Here is a 21,815-nt window from a genome sequence, read left to right on the forward strand (position 1 = left end):
AACCTCTGCTTCCCAGGTTCAAGCGATTCTCCTGCGTGAGCCTCCCAAGTAGCTGGGATTACAGGCATGTGCCACCATGCTTGGCTAAGTTTTGCATTTTGTTAGTAGAGATGGGGTTTCACCATGTTGGCCAGGCTGGTCTGGAGCTACTGACCTCAGGTGATCTGCCCACCTCAGCCTCCCAAAGTGCTGATATTACAGGCGTGAGCCACCGCACCCGGCTTATAAGGCCGAAGTTTAGAATAAATGAGAGATGTAGCAATACTGGGGTTATATGCCTCAAGTATAAAGTACTTAGGACTGCTTATGTGTTGGGCTTATAGTGAGGTTGTGGAGGGAGAAGGAGGAAGTGATGGGTAGAGTAATAATAAATTTAGAACCCAGATTGTGAAAGCAAGAAAAAATTTTGGAAATTCCAGCCTTCCCATTTTATTGAGATTTTTGAATCTATGTGTCTGGCACTTTACCTACCTTATGGCATCTAAAATAATGTTATAAAGTGGCTGTATTTTCTCTTTTTCACAGATGAGAGAACTGAAGCTCAAATTAGACTAACTTGTTGAAGTCTGCCTAGCTATCAAGTGGTAAAGGTAGGATCAGAACCTAGAGCTGTATGATTCCACAATTCATGCTCCTTTGGCTGCACTACTCTGCCTTCCGGTGGGGTTTTCAGATTCACTTTTCATGGAAATTTATTATAAAATCATTTATTGTATGTCCCTATTTCTCTCTCCTGTGAAATATCTAAACCTTATAGGCTCCATATCTATTTTACATACATTTGACAGATAACACACTATGTAACATGTGTATGATGTAAGGACTTATGTTACCATATGAAATTTGTCCCATGCTTGATGATAGATCCTTGTAGTTGTAATAGACATAGAGCACTGGCCTAGAGGATAGGTAATGTTCTCAAGGTCGCACAGCCTGTGTAGAGCAAGGATTCGAATCCAGGTCTGCCTCACTCCAACTCCCACCCATTGCATCCACTCCTTGCTGTTCTGCTATTACATAGTAATAGCGGGAAGAAAGGTGTTGAGGTGTGGAGAGTGGGTAGCCTTTTTTTTTTGAGACGGAGTCTCGCTCTGTCACCCAGGCTGGAGTGCAGTGGCGCGATCTCGGCTCACTGCAAGCTCCGCGCCATTCTCCTGCCTCAGCCTCCCGAGTAGCTGGGACTACAGGCGCCCACCACCATGCCCGGCTAATTTTTTGTATTTTTAGTAGAGACGGGGTTTCACCGTGGTCTCCATCTCCCGACCTCGTGATCCACCTGCCTCGGCCTCCCAAAGTGCTGGGATTACAGGCGTGAGCCAAAGCGCCCGGCTGCCTTTTGTTTTGTTTTGTTTTGTTTTTGAGACAGAGCCTCACTCTGTCGCCCAGGCTGGAGTGCAGAGGTGCAATCATGGCTCACTGCAACCTCCACCTCCCGGGTTCAAGCGATTCTTCTGCCTCAGCCTCCCGAGTAGCTGGGACTACAGGCGAGCGCCACATGCTCGACTAATTTTGTTTTTTGTATTTTTAGTAGAGGTGGGGTTTCACCACATTGGCCAGGCTGCTCTCCAACTCCTGACCTCGTGATCCGCCTGCCTCGGCCTCCCTTTGCAGGCGTTAAGCCACAGAGCCCGGCCGGGATTGAGTAGCCTTATAATCCTTGAAAAGGACCTGAGTCAGGAACTGCTAACTTCAGGGAGATAGTCAAATACCAGCAAAATGTCTATCTGTGCTTGTGCAAGTGTGTGTGTGTGTGTGTGTGTGTATGAGAGAGTGTGCGAGCGAGTTAGTGGGGTCAAAATTTCCTTGGCTTTAAATGTCACCATTTGTGACAAAGTTAACAATGTATTAATTTAGCCGTAGAAAAGATTTGGCCCTTTGTACACACTCATTCAAGCAAAATGGAGTATCATAAAAGGAAAGGTGTTTCAGAGGAAGTAATTAAACATGAACTATAATCTATACAAAACTACAGTTTGTTCGTCTAGTTACTAGTCTCAGGGGAACAGTTTAAAACTGTGTGCAAAATAAGTTGGGATTCCCATAGCTTCCCGCTGAATACTGGTAGGAATTACTGGGTCAGCACTGAATTGTCTTCGTCATACTTTGAAATCCAAGTTTAAATATATAATTTTTATTGGTTACAGGTGGAAAACCTATGGAAAATATAAAAAACTCCGTTTATAAACAGAATCTTGTCCTTATATGTCTATCAATTTTTTCCTATCCCTGTTATAAGACATACAGCTTAGTAAATAAATTTGCCTTTTGAGAAGAGTAGTCGAAAGAAGGCCTATTTTTTTTTCACCTATAGTAAAGATTAAAAGTCAGACTAAAGCCTTTCCCCTGCACCTGAGAGACAGAACAACAAAGTGTTACTGTTGTCCAGGGGTTACAAACCTGCAGGTTTTGGGGGATAGAAAGGCTTTCTTGGGCCACCAGCTGTGATGATTTAATTATGTCTTCTCTCAGGTCTGTCCACAAGCAGCCCCCACTTTTGTAAGAAGGCTCCACTGAAATCATGGCAATAGAACCCAACATTCTGCAGATCCCGCTTCACAATTTCTCATTGCTTTTTCTTGTAAGACTGTAATGAACTACTGATAAGACACAGGGTAAACACAGCACGAAAATCTGGCCCCAAAGTGCCGCCAACAGACAGACCTTTGGCGGTGGGGAGCCATGGTCGGCAAGCCAGGCCCCGCGGGCGACTCTTCATTCCCTCCGGCCTGGGGCGTATGGGCGGGGGTCAGGGGAGCCCTTCCCCCTTCACTTTCGGCGCGGGTGAGGTGATCGGGGCTGCCAGCGCAGGTCTGGCCTAGGGCGGCACCCGGACCGCGGGGCACGGGACCGGCAGCCGCTCCCCGAGCGCCCTCCTCGCGGAGGCCATTATTTCCAGCAGTGCCAAAAGTCTGAGCCTTCTTCGGAGGGCAGAGGTCGAGGGCCGTGCGCCGCCTCCCGGCTACGCGACCTGTACCAGGCCCTGTGGGGTCCCGGGACCCCTGGAGCGCGCGCGGGACGGCCGGAGCCGCGGTCTGGGCACATCCCAGAGCTCGCGGGCAGGCAAATGCCGTCCTCGGCGTCTTCGCCCGCCGCTCGCGCCCGCCGCGGGCGGTGCCGGACCTCGCCCTTCCCCACCACTCCCCTCCCCCTCCAGAGCCCGCCGCGGTTCCCGAGGTGACACGGCCCGGACCCTCCATTCTCTGCCCCAGTGTATTTAACCAGCACAACCTAACAGGAAGCTCCCTCTCGGTGACAACCCTTCCCCCGACAGACGCGCCCAGCAGCCAACCACCGGCTAGAATTGGCCTGCGTCCCGCTCCCCTCTCGGTGGCGGCCTCGGTGGGCGGGGCTCGGGCAGCTAGCAAGTTAAGTGGAGCCACGGCTGACGTGAGTCAACAAAGGTCACGTGAGGCGTGCGGGCCGCGCCGATTGGTGGCGCCAGCCGGGCGGGGAGGGGGGGGTCACGGCGGCGGCGTGGGGTTCGCTGTGTGACACAATTACAACAACTTTGTGCTGGTGCCGGGGAAGTTTGTGTCTCCAACGAATCCCCCCAGTGCTCCCCAGCCCCGCGCGCTCCGGCCGTTCCCGCCGTCCCCGCCTGTGGCTGCCCCCTGCCCAACCCCGCGATGTGACCCTACAGCCGAAAGCCGCCGCTGCCGACCCGGGGGCTCCGCAGCCCCTGCCGCCGCCGCCGCCTTCACCGCCGCCGCGTTGGGATTTTTCGTCGCCGCCGCCCGCGGCGGAGGAGGAGGCGGCGATAAAGTTGGTGTGCTGGTCCCGCGCGCAGATTGGGGGCGTCACTGCGGGCCCCGGTCCGAGGGGGGGTGTCGGCGTTGGAGTTGTGAATTCGCTGCGTTTCCATGAAATCCTGCGGAGTGTCGCTCGCTACCGCCGCCGCTGCCGCCGCCGCTTTCGGTGATGAGGAAAAGAAAATGGCGGCGGGAAAAGCGAGCGGCGAGAGCGAGGAGGCGTCCCCCAGCCTGACAGCCGAGGAGAGGGAGGCGCTCGGCGGACTGGACAGGTACGGGCCGCCGTCACTCGCCCGGTCGGCTCCGGACGGGCAGTAGCCGCTCTCCCGGGAGGACCGAGCGCGGCTTGTCTCTGGCGGCGGCGGGGCGGGCACCTCGGTTTGGCGCTCTTCGCGCCGCCTCCGCTGGGGCCTCGGGCTCGGGCAGGGACGGGTCGGTGGCGTTCCCGGAGCGTTAAAGAGTAAACTGTGTCTGTCTCCACAGCCGCCTCTTTGGGTTCGTGAGGTTTCATGAAGATGGCGCCAGGACGAAGGCCCTACTGGGCAAGGTAAGGCAGCTGCGAGTCGGAGCGCGGACACCGTCTCCCTGGCCGGCGCCGCGCTCGCCCCGGGCCCCGCGGCCGGGTCTGTGCTCATTGTGGCCGCGGACGATGGTCGAGGGGCTTCCGGAAAACTATTTCCTGCCTCTGCTCTCCCCCCACCCCCGGGTACCCTGCTTGCTCCCTTGCGAAATCGCTCTTTTCCTCTTGTAGCTGGAGGAACAGAGACGGGATCGCTTTGGGGCCGGGCTCAACTGGGTCGACACAACTGCCTGCTATTTTACAGCTTTTTGAGGGTAGGCCGATGATCTTCGAGGTGCCTGTTTAGGGTCAAGGGATCGTGAGTGTGTTCAGATTTTCCCAAATTTCGGACTTAACTTGCCTCTCACGGGTTTAAAAAAATTCTTTTCCTTCAAGCAGGCTGTTCGTGATGCCTACTGCTAACCAAATGTTTTAGGCTTTCTTGTGTCCCCGCTCCCAGAAGGGGGAAGTTTCACGGAGTTTAGGTCGGTGAAGAGTTTGCATTGGGTTGTTGACATGTATCTCGATTGCAGTGTGTGTTACCTGAAGTTAGGTGACTTGTTTACTTTTTGGGTCTTTTTGGCATAGAAATACCGTAGTTATTTGTAAACGTGTTCTCTTCCTGGAGCCTCATTTCCTGTGTGTCTGACAGGGGAGGCTGGGGAGGATTCGAGGTGTAGTCTTTTTTTATTTGTGTGGAAAGTTGTTGGCACTGTCATTTAGTTAAGTAATGGCTGCTCCTATCGGCCCAAGATGGCGGGACAGGGTGGGAGGAGAAAGTGAAGGGGGGGGTTAGGGGGAGGGTGTAGAGGTAAACATGGAAATAAATAGTAGCCGTGAATAAGCCTTTCCTTCGGAGTGCGTAGCTCAGTGGTGTTTAAAAAAAATTACCCAAGATTATTTGCATATAGAATTCTTATACCTTTCATAAGCTTGGAAGCAGCATGTATAAGCCTGGTAAATGCTTATCAACCTGTAGCACATTTAGTTATCCATCTGTAAGCTATTGAACAAAGGCTGGAGTCTCAATCTGTATGCATCAGTTTATATTTCCTGACCAAAATCTGATTGCAATGGTATTTGAATACTTTCTTCGTAATTGGGACCGTGAAAGTTGGAGTGTGTGCTATGGGTGTTGTATCCGTTAGACATTTTCTTTTCTAGCTGAAATCATAGCTTTGCATTTGACACCTAGCTTTATTGTTGCAGTTGAGACGCAAGTTTGAAATAAGTCTAACATTTTATTCTTAAGTTGATTTTTTTGTTGTTCTGAATTTTTGTCTGTAGCTTGGTTTCGCAGGGTCATCAATTCCTTTTTATCTGTAATTACACATTTGTTTTTATTTCAAAGCAATTATAAGGTGTTATATTGCATATAATCAGAAAACTAAATGGAAATAATGCTTTTCAGTAAGCCCGGCCCCTTTGACCGATACAGAAAACTTGAATTAAACTTTGACTACGTAGGTATTAATTGGCTTCATTACAATTATTGCTGTAAAAATGAACAGTGACTAGCTCTGGAAAGATTTAAGCGTCAGTAATTGTTGGTCTCCTGCCTTAAAGTTTTTTTTTTTTCAATTTGAGTATTTAAAGTATTTTATTTAAAAATATTTGACTGCTGTCAAAGTTGTCATTATAAAAGATTAAACATGATTTAAATTAAAAGAGCATTATTTTGTTTTGGAGGGATTATTGTTGGTCTAACATGGGTTGATAAAATTGCTTGCAAAGATAATTCACGTGGAAAAGTTTGGCCAAATCGATTGCTTTTGGTTATGGTGATGAAAAAATAAATGGAATCTGATGTTTTATGTTGAGAATGTGTAAAATGCTAGTTGATTTTATGTCTTAGAATGCTCATATTCAGATAGATTCACTGCGAATAGTGCTTAACATTGGATTTCGGATTGTAATATTAAACCCTGCAGTTATGCACTAAAGAGTTTAAATTTTAAAAAATTAACCATTTTCAAATATTCTTGGCAAGTTGTGCATTACTTGATGTTTGAATACATCTTAAAAATGAAAAACTAGTGAAGCTTCACTGTGTTTGGGGCCTTCATGATATATGGGGTAATTTGATGAACGATTAAGCAGTTTGTTAAACTAAAGAAAAGAAAATCTTCACTGCTTCAGACTCAGTGCTTGTGAGGTGTCCTACCTGCTTAGGACAAGATTCATCAGCCTTAACATTAAAATAAAACCTTCTGTAATATGTGCTTGCAACCGCATATAGTTCTTGGTTGCATCTTTGTGAGCCTGAACATACCAGTGGGGTGTGTAATGTAAAGCTTGACGTTATATAACTTCGCACCCTCTGTTTGAATTGGGTTCTGAATGAAGTGAATGAGCTGGAGTCCTGCTGTAGGAGGTCTTCAATTATTTAGTTTCATCCTTTTTTTAACAGTCCTCGAAGCAGTATTTTTTTGTTTTTTATTTTTATTTTTTGTGGAATGTTGAGCTATGTTGGTTTCAGAATTCTTATTCCCTGAAAGTCTTAAGAGTTGGCTTTCCTTTACTGGGCAGGTTTAGGCTACTTACCTGAGGGCAGATAATGGAATTGAATAACTCCCAGAATTCCCTTTTTAGCTTTGATTTTTGTCCTGCCATGCCCCCCCCCCCCCCGCCCCCAACCCCCCGGCCCCAATTTAGTCTGCACTTTGTATAACTTTTTCCTTTCTGGCAGAAATTTAGCTATTACTACTTGTTTTCAGAAATTCTTATTCCTATGTATATTATTGGATTTTCTTTCAAGTTTTTAAAATTCACATTTGTATGTTAAAAAAAACTCTTGACCTAAAAGCTTTAGAAAGTTGAAAGCATTAAATATGTCTCTTACTTGTCTCTTAACATATGTACGTATACATATATACACACGTGTACATATACATATATACACGTATACATATACGTATACACACATACACATATACGCATATACACACGTATACGTATATACGCACGTGTATGAATACGTATATACACACGTATACGCATACGTATATACACTCGTATATGCATACGTATATACACGTATACGTGTATACATATATACACGTATATACATACGTATGTGTATGCGTATATACATATATGTATACATATGTGTATGTGTATGTATACGTATGTACATATCGATATGTGTATTCCTTTTCCAGGTGTGCAGTTTATTCAAACCACTTATTTCTCATCGTCTCCCGAATGTTTTTGTCAGATTCAGTTATATTAGAGTCATTGAAAGAATTTTTTGTTTGTAGGATAGCCATTTGATATACAATGCCTGGGGTTTTGGATTAAAAAAATAAGGTAGTTAATACAATGTATTATTTTTTGGTAATGTCTTTAAGGTTGTAAACAGCTAGAGCCTGCGTAATTAGAGTTCTTGTAATATAGGGTGATCTTGAACAGTTTGCTCTTGAATGCTGACCCTTAATCTGGTAATGTAATAATTCAAGATTCTTATTTTTAAAATTTCACTGGAGTTATCGAAAACTAAGCAAAATATTTTAACAGAGATTAACTTGTGACTTTTTTAGTACATTTTTGAAAACCTTTTGGGTTTTTTTTTTTTTAAGTAGGGTAAGGATTTGAGTTAAAGTAGAATATATACGAATATATACCATAAATGCAGTAAGTTTAAATATAGTAGTACTACCAAGTATAGTTATAGTAATAATGCTAGGGGACTGGGGAATCTTATCTGTGTCAGGGAACTATTGCTAAAATACTCAGTTTTGAACAAAGTATCTTATTTTTAAGTTTTTCTTAAATACTCTTATTGGAAATTTTTTTGGTAATTCTATTAGTAGAAAGATTATACAAAATACTTAGAAGTTATAGATTGTATATCACTTAAAAATATATGTGCTTTTTTCCGTAGGACATATTAGCATTAAAACAGTTGGTGTTTTAAATTTTTTTGATAATAGAAGTAGTTTAAGATCCATTGAAACATATTTTCTTAAATTTGGTTTGCTGGCGTGTTTGGTAGGGGAAATTATTAGGTCAGCTCTAGAGGTGGCTTTTTAAAATTGTAATATTTGGATGTTGATTAAAAACATTCTCATTTATGTGTATTTTTTGTTTGCTGGCACTTAAAGGGATACAGGTTGAGTATCCTTTATCCAAAATGCTTGGAACCAGATGTGTTTCAGATTTGGGATTTTTTTGGGTTTCAGAATATTTGCAGAATACATACCAGTTGAGCATCCCTAATCTGAAAATCTGAATTCCAAAATGCTCCAATGAGCATTTCCTTTGAGTGTCATGTTGGTACCCAAAAAGTTTTAGATTTTGGATTTTCAGATTAGGGATGCTCAACCTGTAAATTCATTTCCAGTGCTAAAGATGGCTAGTGTTTTGGTTAGAAAAGTCATGAGACCCTGTCTCAAAAAACAAAAACAAACAAACAAAAAAAGAAAGTAACCATGGAAATAATGTCATGCTTTGTGTTTTAAAGAGTTTTCTAGTTTGGAAGATTGTCTTCTGAACACTTGTAGTCTTAATTTTTTACGTGGACAAAGTCTTATATACTTGGTATTTCCTAAAGTTTTGATTTGTGCCTGGTAATAAAGATATACTAAGATTATAGAACATGTTTGCATATTTGGTCACAAATTAGAACTGCAGCAATACATAAACAGGCACTTTTAAAGTTCTGGTTTTCTTTTTCAGTAAATAGTTCTTTCTGTCGAATCAATTACAAATTGAAATAACTAGAGAGCATTTGACTGCCACCTCTAGATACTTTTTGTTTTTTTTTTTAATTTGAGACAGTCTCACACTATCCCCCAGGCCGGAGTGCAGTGGAGTGATCTCGGCTCACTGCAACCTCGGTCTTCCAGGTTCAAGTGATTCTTATGCCTCAGCCTCTTGAGTAGCTGGGATTACAGGTGCCTGCCACCACACCCGGCTAATTTTTGTGTATTTATTAGAGGTGGGGTTTCACCGTGTTGGCCAGACTGGTCTCAAACTCTTGACCTCACGTGATCCACCCACCATGGCCTCCTAAAGTGCTGGCTTTGCAGGTGTGAGCCACCGCACCTGGCCAATTCTTAAGCTGTTAAGAAAAACTGCCTGAGAGATGAATTTTTGTGACTTAGGTGAAGTGATAGGTCTTGCACTTTAAACCAAAATGAAAGTTCATTGCTTGGCTAGCTGCAGAGTAAGTCTTTTTCTGACTTAAATTATGTAACATTTAGTTTTTGTTTACATAGTACCAATATTCTGCATCTTTGAAAGGATTTCTGTTGTTTATTTTTACTTTGAAATTCATTGTGATGCTTTGAACTCTTTGAAATTGATGTTAATGACTGATAACACTGTATTATTAATAATATTTTTGAAATGTGTTATCTAGAGAGCTAATTTATGTTAAGAAAACACTACCAGCTTGTCTAAGAATTGAAATGGTGGTTAGGCTGTTTAGGACTCACATGTATTATTTGTAGATTATTTAATTAATAAAGTTTATTTAATGAATGCATAATTGACAGTCTTAAGTACTCATATTGAAACTTCACATATAATTTTATCAGTTTTCCACATTGGTTTGTAAATTATCGTGACAGTAAATTAAAACAGTATATTAATGTACACTAAGTGCAAGCCTTCTATGCAGATAGTATGAAGATAGCATAGATATTTCTTGCCCGTGTTGAACTTAAATTCTTTAAGAGGGGTGAGATAAGTTTAAGGGTGACTAACACAGGACCATCTTTGGGAGAAGAAAAATGTGAAATATTCTGAAAGTTTATGAGAAAGGTAAATTTAACAATTCACAAGTTAGAATGGCTCTTAAAGATGGGGATTGTTTGTTGATTGTGTTTCTTGGAGATGGTATTTCTTGATTTAGATGTTAGCAAGGCATCTTATAATTTTGTTTAGGAAAACATGATTTAAAAATCACATTTTAAGGCTGGGTGTGATGGCTCACACCTGTAGTCCCAGCGCTTTGGGAGGCTGAGGTGGGCAGATCACTTGGGGTCAGGAGTTTGAGACCAGCCTGACCAATATGGTGAAACCACGTCTCTACTAAAAATATAAAAATTAGCCAGGCGTGGTGGCGGGCGCCTGTAGTCCCAGCTACTTGGGAGGCTGAGACAGGAGAATTGCTTGAACCTGGGAGGTAGAGGTTGCAGTGAGCTGAGATGGTGCCACCGCACTCCAGCCTGGGCGACAGAGCGAGACTTCATCTCAAAAAAAAAAAAAAAATCACATTTTAGCTTTTAGCAGATGTTCAAAGGATGATCTGCTGTGTGTTCTGTCCTTCTTTGATTTCATTTTGTAGTAATATTTACCTTGTTATGAGTTCTTAACTTGAGATTCTTAAATGAGTGTTCATGGGTCAATTTAAATTCTCTGACAGAGTTTGGAAGGACACTCAAGATGACTTAATGGTCATCTTGGAGTACAAGACACTTTTGGGGTGAGAAGGAGGGGAGATTTTAAATTGTTTTATAGATTTCTGTACTGCTTTTTTTTTTTTTTTTTTTTTAACACCGTAGACATATATTGCCTTAAAAATAATACAATAAGGCCAGGCGTGGTGGCTCGTGCCTGTAATCCCAGCACTTTGGGAGACTGAGGCGGATGGATCAACTGAGGTCAGGAGTTCGAGACCAGCCTGGCCAACGTGGCAAAACCCCATCTCCACTAAAAACACAAAAAATTAGCCAGGCGTGGTGGTGGGCGCCTGTAATCCCAGCTACTTGGGAGGCTGAGGCAGGAGAATTGTTTGAACCAAGGAGGCGGAGGTTGCAGTGAACCCAGATCGCGCCACTGCACTCCAGCCTGGGCAACAGAGCATGACTCCGTCTCAAAAAAAAAAAAAAAAAAAAGTACTCTGATAGTGAGTACACCAGAATGTTATATTTTGGTTGACTAAAAATGGGTTTAAACTACCATGTCTGTAGTTAGAAGAGATACTTGTAAAGGCCTTCTTGCATTTTAATTACAGTCTGAAGTTGGGATACTTTTGAACTTGATGTTCCTTCAGTGAAGGTAGGAGTGAATGGAGTAGAGATGTACCCAATTAGGTCCTATTTCTTTGTGTTTTAGATGGCTTTATGACAGTCACTGCGCTCATTCTTCATTTTGATCTTTAGCATTTCATTGCTGACTTTATTTTGGGTCTGATTTGGCACAGGCTGATACTTGGGACCTGATTAAGAACTGTAACCGGGGCCGGGCGCGGTGGCGCATGCCTGTAATCCCAGCACTTTGGGAGGCCGAGGCAGGCATCACGAGGTCAGGAGCTCGAGACCAGCCTGGCTAACATGGTGAAACCCCGTCTCTACTAAAAATACAAAAATTATCTGGGTGTGATGGCGCGTACCTGTAATCCCAGCTACTCGAGAGGCTGAGGCAGGAGAATATTGCTTGAACCCAGGAGATGGAGATTGCAGTGAGCCGAGATCGTGCCACTGAACTCCAGCCTGGCGACAGAGCAAGACACCATCTCAAAAACAAAAAACAACAAAAAAACTGTCACCTGGAAGGGTGGGAGTAATCCCTTGTTAGACAGTTTTAGGTTTCTGAGCTAATTTGTAGACTGCTTGCAACTTTCTTCTATAAGCTTTTATTATTTTTTCTCTTACCTATTTCTTCCTTATATTCCATCATTTGTTTACTTCTGTATATTATTAAAACTGTTGGTGGTATTCCATTGTGAATGTATTCTTGTATGCTTTTTGTAATTTTCTCTGTGGTACTATTTTGTCTTTTTTTTTTTGAGATGGCGTTTCACTTTTGTTGCCCAGGCTGCAGTGCAATGTCGCAATCTCGACTCACTGCAACCTCCGTCTCCAGGGTTCGAGCGATTCTCCTTCCTCAGCCTCCTGAGTAGCTGAGATTACAGGTGTGCACCACCACGCCTAGCTAATTTTTGTATTATTAGTAGAGATGGGGTTTCACTGTGTTGGCCAGGCTGGTCTCCAACTCCTGACCTCAGTTGATCCCCCCGTGTCGGCCTCCTGAAGTGCTGGGATTACAAGCGTGAGCCACCATGCCTGGCTGAGTATTTTGTCTTTGTTAGAATAAATAGAAGATGCTGCTGCTAAGTTTATTCTCAGGAAGAAAGTTGGGGTTATAGTTAAGGGTATTATATAAGGTCATCTAATTCATTTTAGTTTAGAACAGTGGAAGAAATTGTTTTAGACAAAGGGTTATTTTTAAACTACAAATTTATTACGTGTTCATTAGATTTTTCTCTCTTTTTGAAAAAAAAGTTTAGGAAAAATTTTCAGTGTTTTCAGAAAGTATTGCAAATCAACCATCACCCAGCTTTAATAGTTTGCGACTCATGACCAGTCCTGTTTCATCTATATATATTTTGCCCCTCACTCATGTTATTTTGAAGCACATCTCAGCAATCAGTCACAGCATTTAATCCATAGATGTTTGTTTGTTTCTGAAACATAACCATGATGCCTTATTACATGTAAAATAATTTCTTAATCTCAAATATCTATGGACCTTGTTTTTTGCTGTATGGAAGTTAAATAATTGCTTGGAAAATGAGTAGAAAACATGTTTAGCTGAGTATGTGATGTGAATTTTGTTTGTATTTTGATACTGCTATAGTGTTCTGATAGAATATTACATAATATGTGACACAAGAGGTAATTTTTCCTGAGAACTTTATGAATTGTAGTTGCTTGAGTCTGGATAGTTTTTATTTTTAGGGAAAATTTGTTTTCAAGATACAGTAGTTAAATAAATATTTTAGGTTTCTGAATTTCAAGTATCAGAATGAGAACTACAAAAGCTTTTGCTTTGCTTGATTGATTGGTGAAACATTTGTTGAGCTGCTGTGGGTGAGGGGTTGTGTCAGGTTCTGGGGCAACCAATAAGACCTGGCCTCTGTCCTGCAGTCAGTCTGTTGGGAGAGGCTGACAGACTGAGTGATCATATGATGTATTAAGTGTAATAATAAAGATACATGCAAAGTGCTGTGAGCTCTGAAATGATGGAGTAATTAAAACATTTAAAACTTTTTATTATGCATCATTTAAAGTATGTACAGGTATTGAAGATAGTTTAATGAACTCCTGTTTTCAACAGTTCTCCACATTTTGGAGCAGTTAAGTTTTTTTTTTTTTTTGAGGCAGGGTCTCACTATGTCAGCTGTCACCCAGGCTGAGTGCAGCGATGCTATCTCGGCTCACTGCAACCTCTGCCTCCCAGGCTCAAGCAATTCTCCTGTCTCAGCCTCTTGAGTAGCTGGAACTGTAAGTGTGAACCACCAAGCCTGGCTACTTTTTTGTATTTTTTTGTAGAGACAGGGTTTCATTATGTTGCCCAGACTGGTCTCTAACTCCTAGGCTCAAGGTATCTGCCCGTGTCAGCCTCCATAGGTCCTGGGATTACAGGTGTGAGCCACTGTGCTGGCTGGAGCAGTTAGTTTGTTTTTTGAGACAGAGTCTCGCTCTGTCGTCCAGGCTGGAGTGCAGTGGTGCGATCTTGGCTCACTGCAACCTCCACCTCCCAGGTTCAAGTGATCCTCCTGCTTCAGCCTCCCGAATAGCTAGGATTACAAGCGTGCGCCACCATGCCTAGCTAATTTTTTTGATTTTTAGTAGAGATGGGGTTTCACCATGTTGGCCAGGCTGGTCTTGAACTCTTGGCCTCAAGTGATCCTCCCGTCTTTGTCTCCCAAAGTTCTGGGATTACAAGCGTGAGCCACCGCGCCTGGCCTGGAGCAGTTAGTTTTGACTGGAGAAGTGACTGAGGGAAACCGCACAAAGATTCAGCATTTAGCCTTGGTTATGAAACGTGTAGAAATTTACCAGACATGTAGATGTAGCAAGAGGAAAAAGAGGGTAAAGAGTTAGAAGTATAAACTGAGCGTGGAGGCTCACGCCTGTTGTAATCCCAGCACTTTGGGAGGCCGAAGCTGGTGGATCACCTGAGGTCGGGAGTTCGAGACCAGCCTGACCAACATGGATAAACCCCATCTCTACTAAAAATACAAAATTAACTGGGTGTGGTGGTGCATGCCTGTAATTCCAGCTACTTGGGAGGCTGAGGCAGGAGAACAGCTTGAACCCGGGAGGTGGAGGTTGTGGTGAGCCGAGATTGCACCACTGCACTCCAGCTTGGGCAACAAGAGTGAAACTCTATCTCAAAAAAAAAAAAAAAAAAAAAGAGTTAGGGGTATAAAGTTAAATGGTGTTTGAGGAATTGTGAATAGTCAGGTATGGGTAGAGGGTAGCATGTTTCAGTGGGATTGGGAAAAGATAACTGAGCATGTGAGAAGCCCCATCACTATAGGCCGTAGGATGTTTTGGGGCATTGTTAAACTGAACTCTCTAATCAGGTGAAGTGACATGACCAGAAGTAGGTTTTATGGGAATATTACTGGCCACTGTGAGAAGGATATGGTGTAAGGGAAAGGAACTTCAGTACCGATGGGTAGATAGCAATGCATGAATTTTAGGATAGAATTCTGTTCCTACCACTTACTAGATGTGTGATCCTTGGGCAAGCAAGCATCTTTCAGAGCCTCAGTTTTCTCATCTGTAAAGTAGAAGTAGTAATACATTTCCTGCAGACTATTGCATTTTGTGTTAGGGGAAAAAATGTAAAGTGTGTGGCATTGGGCTTGGTGCATGAAAGGTGCTCAGTATAAGATAATATCTTGGATAATGGTAACGTCTTGGAAAAGACGAGTTTAAACTAAGGCTGTGGTTTAGGAATGGGGTGAGATGGAGTCAGACTTAAGAGCTCTTGAAAAAGGCCTTTTCTTGGCTTTCATAACATCCTTGCTACTTTGACTTTGTATCTGACAACATCTCAGTCTTTGCAAGGATGCTGTGTTTTAGGTCCTCTTTACTCACCCTGTCCCCAATTTACATACATGTTTGACTGCCTACTTGACTACCTTGGTATCTTGAAGGTATCTCAAACTGAACATATGCAAACTGAATTTATAATTGTCTTTAATATTCCTTGTGTTAGTAAATGTCACTTACCACTACCCATGCCAGAAACCTTGGAATAGTTGTTGACATCTCTTTTTCTCAATTCCTAATCACCAGACCTCATCATTTCTATTTTTTTTTTTTTTTTTTTTTGAGACAAAGTCTCACTTTGTTACCCAGGCTGAGTGCATTGGCATGATCACTGCTCACTACAGCCTGACCTCCCAGGCTCAAGTGGATCCTCCCACTCCAGCTACGTGGGACTATAGGCATGTGCCAGCACGTGCGGCTAATTTTTTTTTTTTTTTTTGTAGAGATGAGGTCCTGCTGTGTTGCCCAGGCTGGTCTTGAACTCTGGAACACAAGTGATCTTCTGGCCTTGGCCTCCAAAGTGCTGGGATTACAGGCATGAGCCATTGTGCCTGGCCTACATTTCAAATCTCAAATCCGTTTCCCTCCATCCCCACTGCCCCCATCCTAATTGCAGCCATGATATTGTCTTTGACTTTTGAAATACCTTCATGCAATTTTTTGAATATAGGTATATTTGCACATAGTACAAAATTGAAAAGTGACAGAAAGGATGGTACAGTGAAAATCACCCTCTGTGCTTGCTTTGGCAGTACATATACTAAAATTGGAACAATACAGAGAAGAGTAGTATAGCCAAATATTAAAAAAAAAAATTCTGGCTGGGCGTAGTGGCTCACGCCTGTGATCCCAGCACTTTCAGGGGCCAAGGCGGGCAGATCACATGGTCAGGAATTCGAGACCAGCCTGGCCAACATAGTGAAACCCTGTCTCTACTAAAAATACAAAAAAAATTAGCTGGGCATGGTGGCGGGCGCCTGTAGTCCTGGCTACTTGGGAGGCTGAGGCAGGAGAATCGCTTGAACCCGGAGGCAGAGTTGCAGTGAGCTGAGATCAGACCATTGCATTCCAGCCTGGGTGACAGAGTCAGACTCTGTCTCAAAAAAAAAATTCCTACGTCATCTCTCACTTACTTAGTTCTTTTTTTCAGAGGCAGCCACTGATAAAAGTTTATTGGGTAGCTTTTCACTTTTAAGCATATTCTGTTAGATATTTTTATCACACAAATGAGATCATACTGTATATTGTTAAAATGCTTTGTTAATTTTACCTCTTGCTATATGAAAATACTGGTAGTTTTTTTTTTTAGATGGAGTCTTGCTCTGTTGCCCAGGGTGGAGTGCAGTGGTGCAGTCTTGGCTCACTGCAGCCTTCATCTCCCGGGTTCAAGCGATTCTTCTGCCTCAGCCTCCCGAGTAGCTGAGATTACAGGAATGCGCCACCCTGCCCGGCTAATTTTTTTAGTAGAGACGGTTTCACTGTATTGGTCAGGCTGGTCTTGAACCCCTGACCTCGTGATCCGCCCGCCTTGGCCCCCCAAAGTGCTGGGATTACAGGCGTGAGCCACTGCACCTGACCTACTGTGAACTCTTGATTGGAAGAATTGGCAAATTTTGCCTTCATATTTTGGTTTTATTGCTCTGACTGATTACCAGGCCCCATGAATATTAATTCATTCCGTGAATGTGTATAGAAATAGCCATAGTTATACTACTTACTATCTTTTTTTTTTTTTTTTTTTTTTTGAGACACAGTCTTGCTCTGTTGCCCAGACTGGAGTGCAGTGGCAGGATCTCGGCTCACTGCAAATTCTGCCTCCCGGGTTCAAGCGATTCTCTTGCCTCAGCCTCCCGAGTAGCTGGGATTACAGGCACCTACCACCACGCCCTGCTGATTTTGTGTATTTTTAGTAGAGACAGGGTTTCACCATATTGGCCAGGCTGGTCTTGAACTCCTGACCTCAGTTGATCCACCCGCCTCTGCCTCCCAAAGTGCTGAGATTACAGGCATGAGACACCGCACCCGGCCTACTTACTATCTTGTATTTGTAAGATTCATTTATTTTCATTATTTCTTCTTGGTTTTTATTATAGAAAAGAGAAAATAGGTAAATTTGGGTTCTTGATTAGTTCAAAAAAGTATAGCCTTTAGTTTGTTAACTTATAGATGAATATCTTTTTTTTTTTTTCGTAGGCAGGGTCTCACTGTTCTCCAGGCTGCAGTGTAGTAGTGCAACCTTGGCTCACTGCAGCCTCCGCCTCCCAGGTTCAGCCTCAGCCTCCCGAGTAGCTGGGACTACAGGTGCATGCCACCACTCCTGGTTAGTTTTTGTATTTTTTTGGTAGAGATGGGGTTTTATCATGTTGGCCAGGCTGGTCTCAAACTCCTAACCTCAAGTGATCCACCTGCCTCGGCCTCTGAAAGTTCTGGGATTGCAGACAAGAGTCACCATGCCCAGCCCAGAATATGTTTATTTTTGTTATAAAGATGAAAAATTTGGTGATAGAGCTAGAACAGTAGTGCTTTTTTGGAGTCATTTACCCCTTGAGTGTCAGTAACCCTTTAGCTACAAACATTTTATATATGATTTCAGAGAGTATAGGGAATCTTCCTTGAAGCTCAACTATGGATATTAGTTCAATATTTTCAGCTAGTTTAGTTTACTAATTCTTGGGTAGAGGTGTAAATGATGTGAGTATGTCAGGGAGAAAGAAAAGCTTTAGAACTACTGGCTTGGTTAGACTAAAATGGCATGGATTTTGCCACATAGTTTTGTGGTGTTCCGTGGCCACATCACATATTCTCTCAAAATCTCTATTAATAATAAGGATGCTAGGGGAAGACAATTTGGATTGATCCTGGAGAACCTATGGCTTTAACTGGAAAAATATCCTAAGCACAGTCGCCATTAACATAGTTAATAGGCTTTAGTATTGTTTCTTCAGCCTGAGTGCTCAAAATGCTGGTTTGCTTGGGAGGGTAAGTGTTATACCTAGGAAGAACAATAGATTGGAAAACTGAAGACCTGAGGCCAAGAGTTCAGGACCAGACTGAGCAATATAGAGTGACCCCTGGTCTCTAGAAATTTTAAAATTTAGATTAGCTGGGCATGGTGGCATTCGTTTGTAGTTCCAGCTACATGGGAAAATCGCTCGAGCCCAGGAATTTAAGGGGGTGGTGAGCTATGATTGTGCCAGTGCACTCCAGCCTGGGCAACACAGTGAGACTCCATCTCTTTAAAAAACAAACAAACAAACAAAAAACTGGCAGAGCGCAGTGGCTCACCCCTGTAATCCTAGCACTTTGGGAGGCTGAGGCGGGTGGATCATGAGGTTGGGAGTTCAAGACCAGCCTGGCCAAGATGGTGAAATCTCGTCTCTACTAAAAATACAAAAATTAACCGGGCGTGGTGGCGGGCACCTGTAATCCCAGCTACTCGGGAGGCTGAGGCAGAGAATTGCTTGAACCCGGGAGGTGGAGGTTGGCGGTGAGCCGAGATCCTGCCACTGCACTCCAGCCTAGGCGACAGAGCGAGACTCCCTCTCAAAAAAGAAAAGAGAACTGGAGACCTGAGTTTTAGGACCTGCTGTGTATTTCAATCACTTAATTTTTATGTTTCACCAGTTTTGCCATTTCTTAAAATGAAGGGCTAGGAATTAGGAATTTCCAAAATGACTGTATAGCACCACAATTTTGTAGCTAGTTGTTCATTTGTATTTTTAGGGTTGACTCAGTTCATGAAGATTTTGACCTAGAAGGAGGGCACAATTAAACTTTGTTTTAGATTATAATTTTCTTTGATTTTAGCCTCAAGCTTTTAAGACCAGAAACTGAATGAATGCACATAATGAAATTGAGATTTGTATGCTTTTGTTAATCTAGGCTGCATGTTTTTGTTAATATAAGATTAACCATTTAGTTAGTTTTAGACTGGTTTGAAAGTATTTCTTTAGTGTTTTGACTTCCCCAAACCACTTCTTTCTTACAGTTGGGATTGTTATTTCTTAGGTCAGATCTGATGTTTAAAATTCTAGGCATAATCACTGTATATTCCTGCTTGCTAGAACTCACGTGATGGCAAAGTTAAGTGAATTCTCAGGTATGAATTGGTAAGAAATATCACATTGAATAAATACATATTAGGTACTGGGCATGTAGATATTACAAAGATGAGTAAGGATCCTTAGTTTGCCTAAGAGTAGCAAGAGTCGCTTGGCATCAGCTGAGACACTTTCTGATCTATTGAAAGTAAGCATTTATTTATTTATTTATTTATGATGGAGTCTTGCTCTGTTGCCCAGGCTGGAGTGCAGTGGCACAATCTTGGCTCACTACAACCTCTGCCTCCCGGATTCAAGCGATTCTCTCACCTCAGCCTCCCAGGTAGCTGGAATTCCAGGTGCTGGCCACATGCCTGGCTAATTTTTGTAATTTTAGTAGAGACAGGGTTTCGCCATGTTGGCCAGGCTGGTCTTGAACTCCTGACCTCAGGTGATCCACTTACCTTGGCCTCCCAAAGTACTGGAATTGCAGGTGTGAGCTACCGCACCCTGCCAAAAGTAAGCTTTTGTTGGATTTTGCTGTGTGAGTGTGTCTGTGTGCATATGATTATACTTTTATTATAAATCTATGAGTTAAAAAGATAGATTTGGAGTTTGTAAGTTAGATTCAGAGTATAACTCGTAACTCTTAAAGGAAACACTTAAAAGAATTTTTTTTTTTAAATTGGCTTTTCAAAGATGACAAATGGGTAGAAAAAATTAAGCAAGTCTTCTGTCCTTGAGGTTGCCCAGGTTTGTGCATTGACCCTATTGGCCAGGATGTTGTAAACAGCATTCAGACATTCAGAGGATAACTTTTAATAGGCTATATAGGTTATCTAATCCTTAAATAGTCATGATTCTATGAAAAGAGGTGAGTCCTAACTATCTGAAGGAAAGTTGGAGTCCTTAACAATCTAACGTAAGTTTTTTGGCTCTTTGTCTTGTTGGACTTGGTTGTCCTTACTTACAGAAATGGACATCACATGACAGATTGGATATCATGCATATATTTCTGTAAATGGCAACACTTATGTATTGACTTACTTTAAAAATCTGAGTTTTTATTTTGAGAGAATTGTAGATTTATATGCATTTTTAAGAAATAATAGAGCTAGTGTGTGCTTTACCCAGTTTCCCCCAACTGTAGCATCTTGCAAAACTGTGGTACAGTATTACAACCAGGATGCTGATATTGAAATATAGTCAAGGGACAGAGAAGTTCCACACCAAAATATATGTCTTGTTCCCCTTTTATAGCCATATCTACTTCCTTCCTTCATCTCTTCCCACCCGCTGGCAACCACTAACCCATTTATCCACAAATTCATTTGTATAATTCTGTCATTTCAGGAATGTTATGTAAGTGGGATCATACAGTATATATCCTTTTGGAATTCCCTTTGATCATTGAGCAGATATCCTTGGAGAGTTATCTAAGTTGTATTGTGTATCAACAGTTTGTTCCTTTTTGATGCATCACAGTTTCTTTAATCATTTACCCTTTGAAAGACATCTGAGTTATTTCCGGTTTTTGGCTGTTGTGAATAAAACTGCTATGAACATTTGTGTACAGGTTTTTGTGTGAACATAAGTTTTCTCTGGGCTACGTGCCCAAGAGTACAATTGCTGGTAGTTGCATATTTAGTTTTATAAAAACCATCAAACTGTTTCCCGGAGCTGCTCTACCTACATTTCTACCAGCAATGTATCAGTGTTCCAGTTTCACTGCATCCTTGCCAGCATTTGGTGTTCATGCTGTTTTTATTTTTGACATTCTTGTTAGGATGTAGTGATAGGTCATTATGGTTTTAATGTGTATTTCCCTAATGGCTAGTGATGTTGAACTTTTTTTTTTTTTTTTTTGCGAGATAGAGTTTCGCTCTTGTTGCCCAGGCTGGATTGCAATGGCGCGATCTCGGCTCACTGCAACCTCCAACTCCTGGGGTTAAGTGATTTTCCTGCCTCTGCCTCCTGAGTAGCTGGGATTACAGGCGCCCGCCACTACGCACACCTAATATTTGTATTTTTAGTAGAGAGGAGGTTTCACCATGTTGGCCAGGCTGGCTCGAACTCCTGACCTCAGGTGATCTGCTTTCCAAAGTGCTGGGATTACAGGCGTGAGCCACTGCACCTGGCCTGAACATCTTTCATGTTCTTATTTTCCATCTGTATATTATCTTTGGTAAAATGTCTGTTCGTGTCTTTTGCACATTTTCTAGTTGGATTTTTTTTTTTAACTGTTCAGTTTTGAGATTTCTTTATATTTTCTAGAGTGTAGTCCTTGTTAGGTATGTGGTTGGATTTTCTCCCGCTCGCTCTATAACTTTGAATGATTTTAACAGTATTTTGCAGTGCAAAGGTTTTTAATTTATTGTCCAATGTATTAATTTTTATTTTATGGATCTTGATGTGAAGTATAAAAACATGTTGCCTGGCCCTAGATCCCTAAGGTTTATTTATTTATTTTTCTAAAAGTTTCGTAGTTTTTTATTCATGTTTTATATCAGGTGTGAGGTTGAAGTTGAGCTTTGTTTTTGCTGTAGATGTTCAACTGCTCCACCATTATTTGTTGAAAAGGTCATTTTTTCTCCACCGAATTGCTTTTGAATCTTTGTTAAAAAATAGTTGCGTATATATTTGTAGGGGTTTATTTCTGGGTTCTCTATTA

The 21,815-nt window shown here is 42.4% G+C and overlaps 1 protein-coding gene across 30 annotated transcripts in view; it reads left to right on the forward strand.

Moving 5' to 3' along the window:
- The first annotated feature begins 3,434 nt into the window (after positions 1–3,434).
- KDM6A (lysine demethylase 6A) overlaps positions 3,435–21,815 on the forward strand; it is a 235,034-nt gene continuing 216,653 nt past the window's right edge. For 17 of the 30 annotated variants that reach the window (XR_010154920.1, XR_010154915.1, XR_010154917.1 and 14 more), the window contains exons 1-2: positions 3,454–4,021; positions 4,233–4,296. Coding sequence is in view for 11 of the 30 variants with exons in the window: in XM_003953973.6 (XP_003954022.2) it covers positions 3,861–4,021; positions 4,233–4,296 (225 nt within the window). In the remaining 19 variants the exon portion in view is untranslated. The other 13 variants (XM_054676399.2, XM_054676401.2, XM_063804918.1 and 10 more) reach the window with 11 other exon arrangements.

This window comes from Pan troglodytes, chromosome X, assembly GCF_028858775.2.
Source record: "Pan troglodytes isolate AG18354 chromosome X, NHGRI_mPanTro3-v2.0_pri, whole genome shotgun sequence".
In the NCBI taxonomy this organism is placed as follows: Eukaryota; Metazoa; Chordata; class Mammalia; order Primates; family Hominidae; genus Pan; species Pan troglodytes.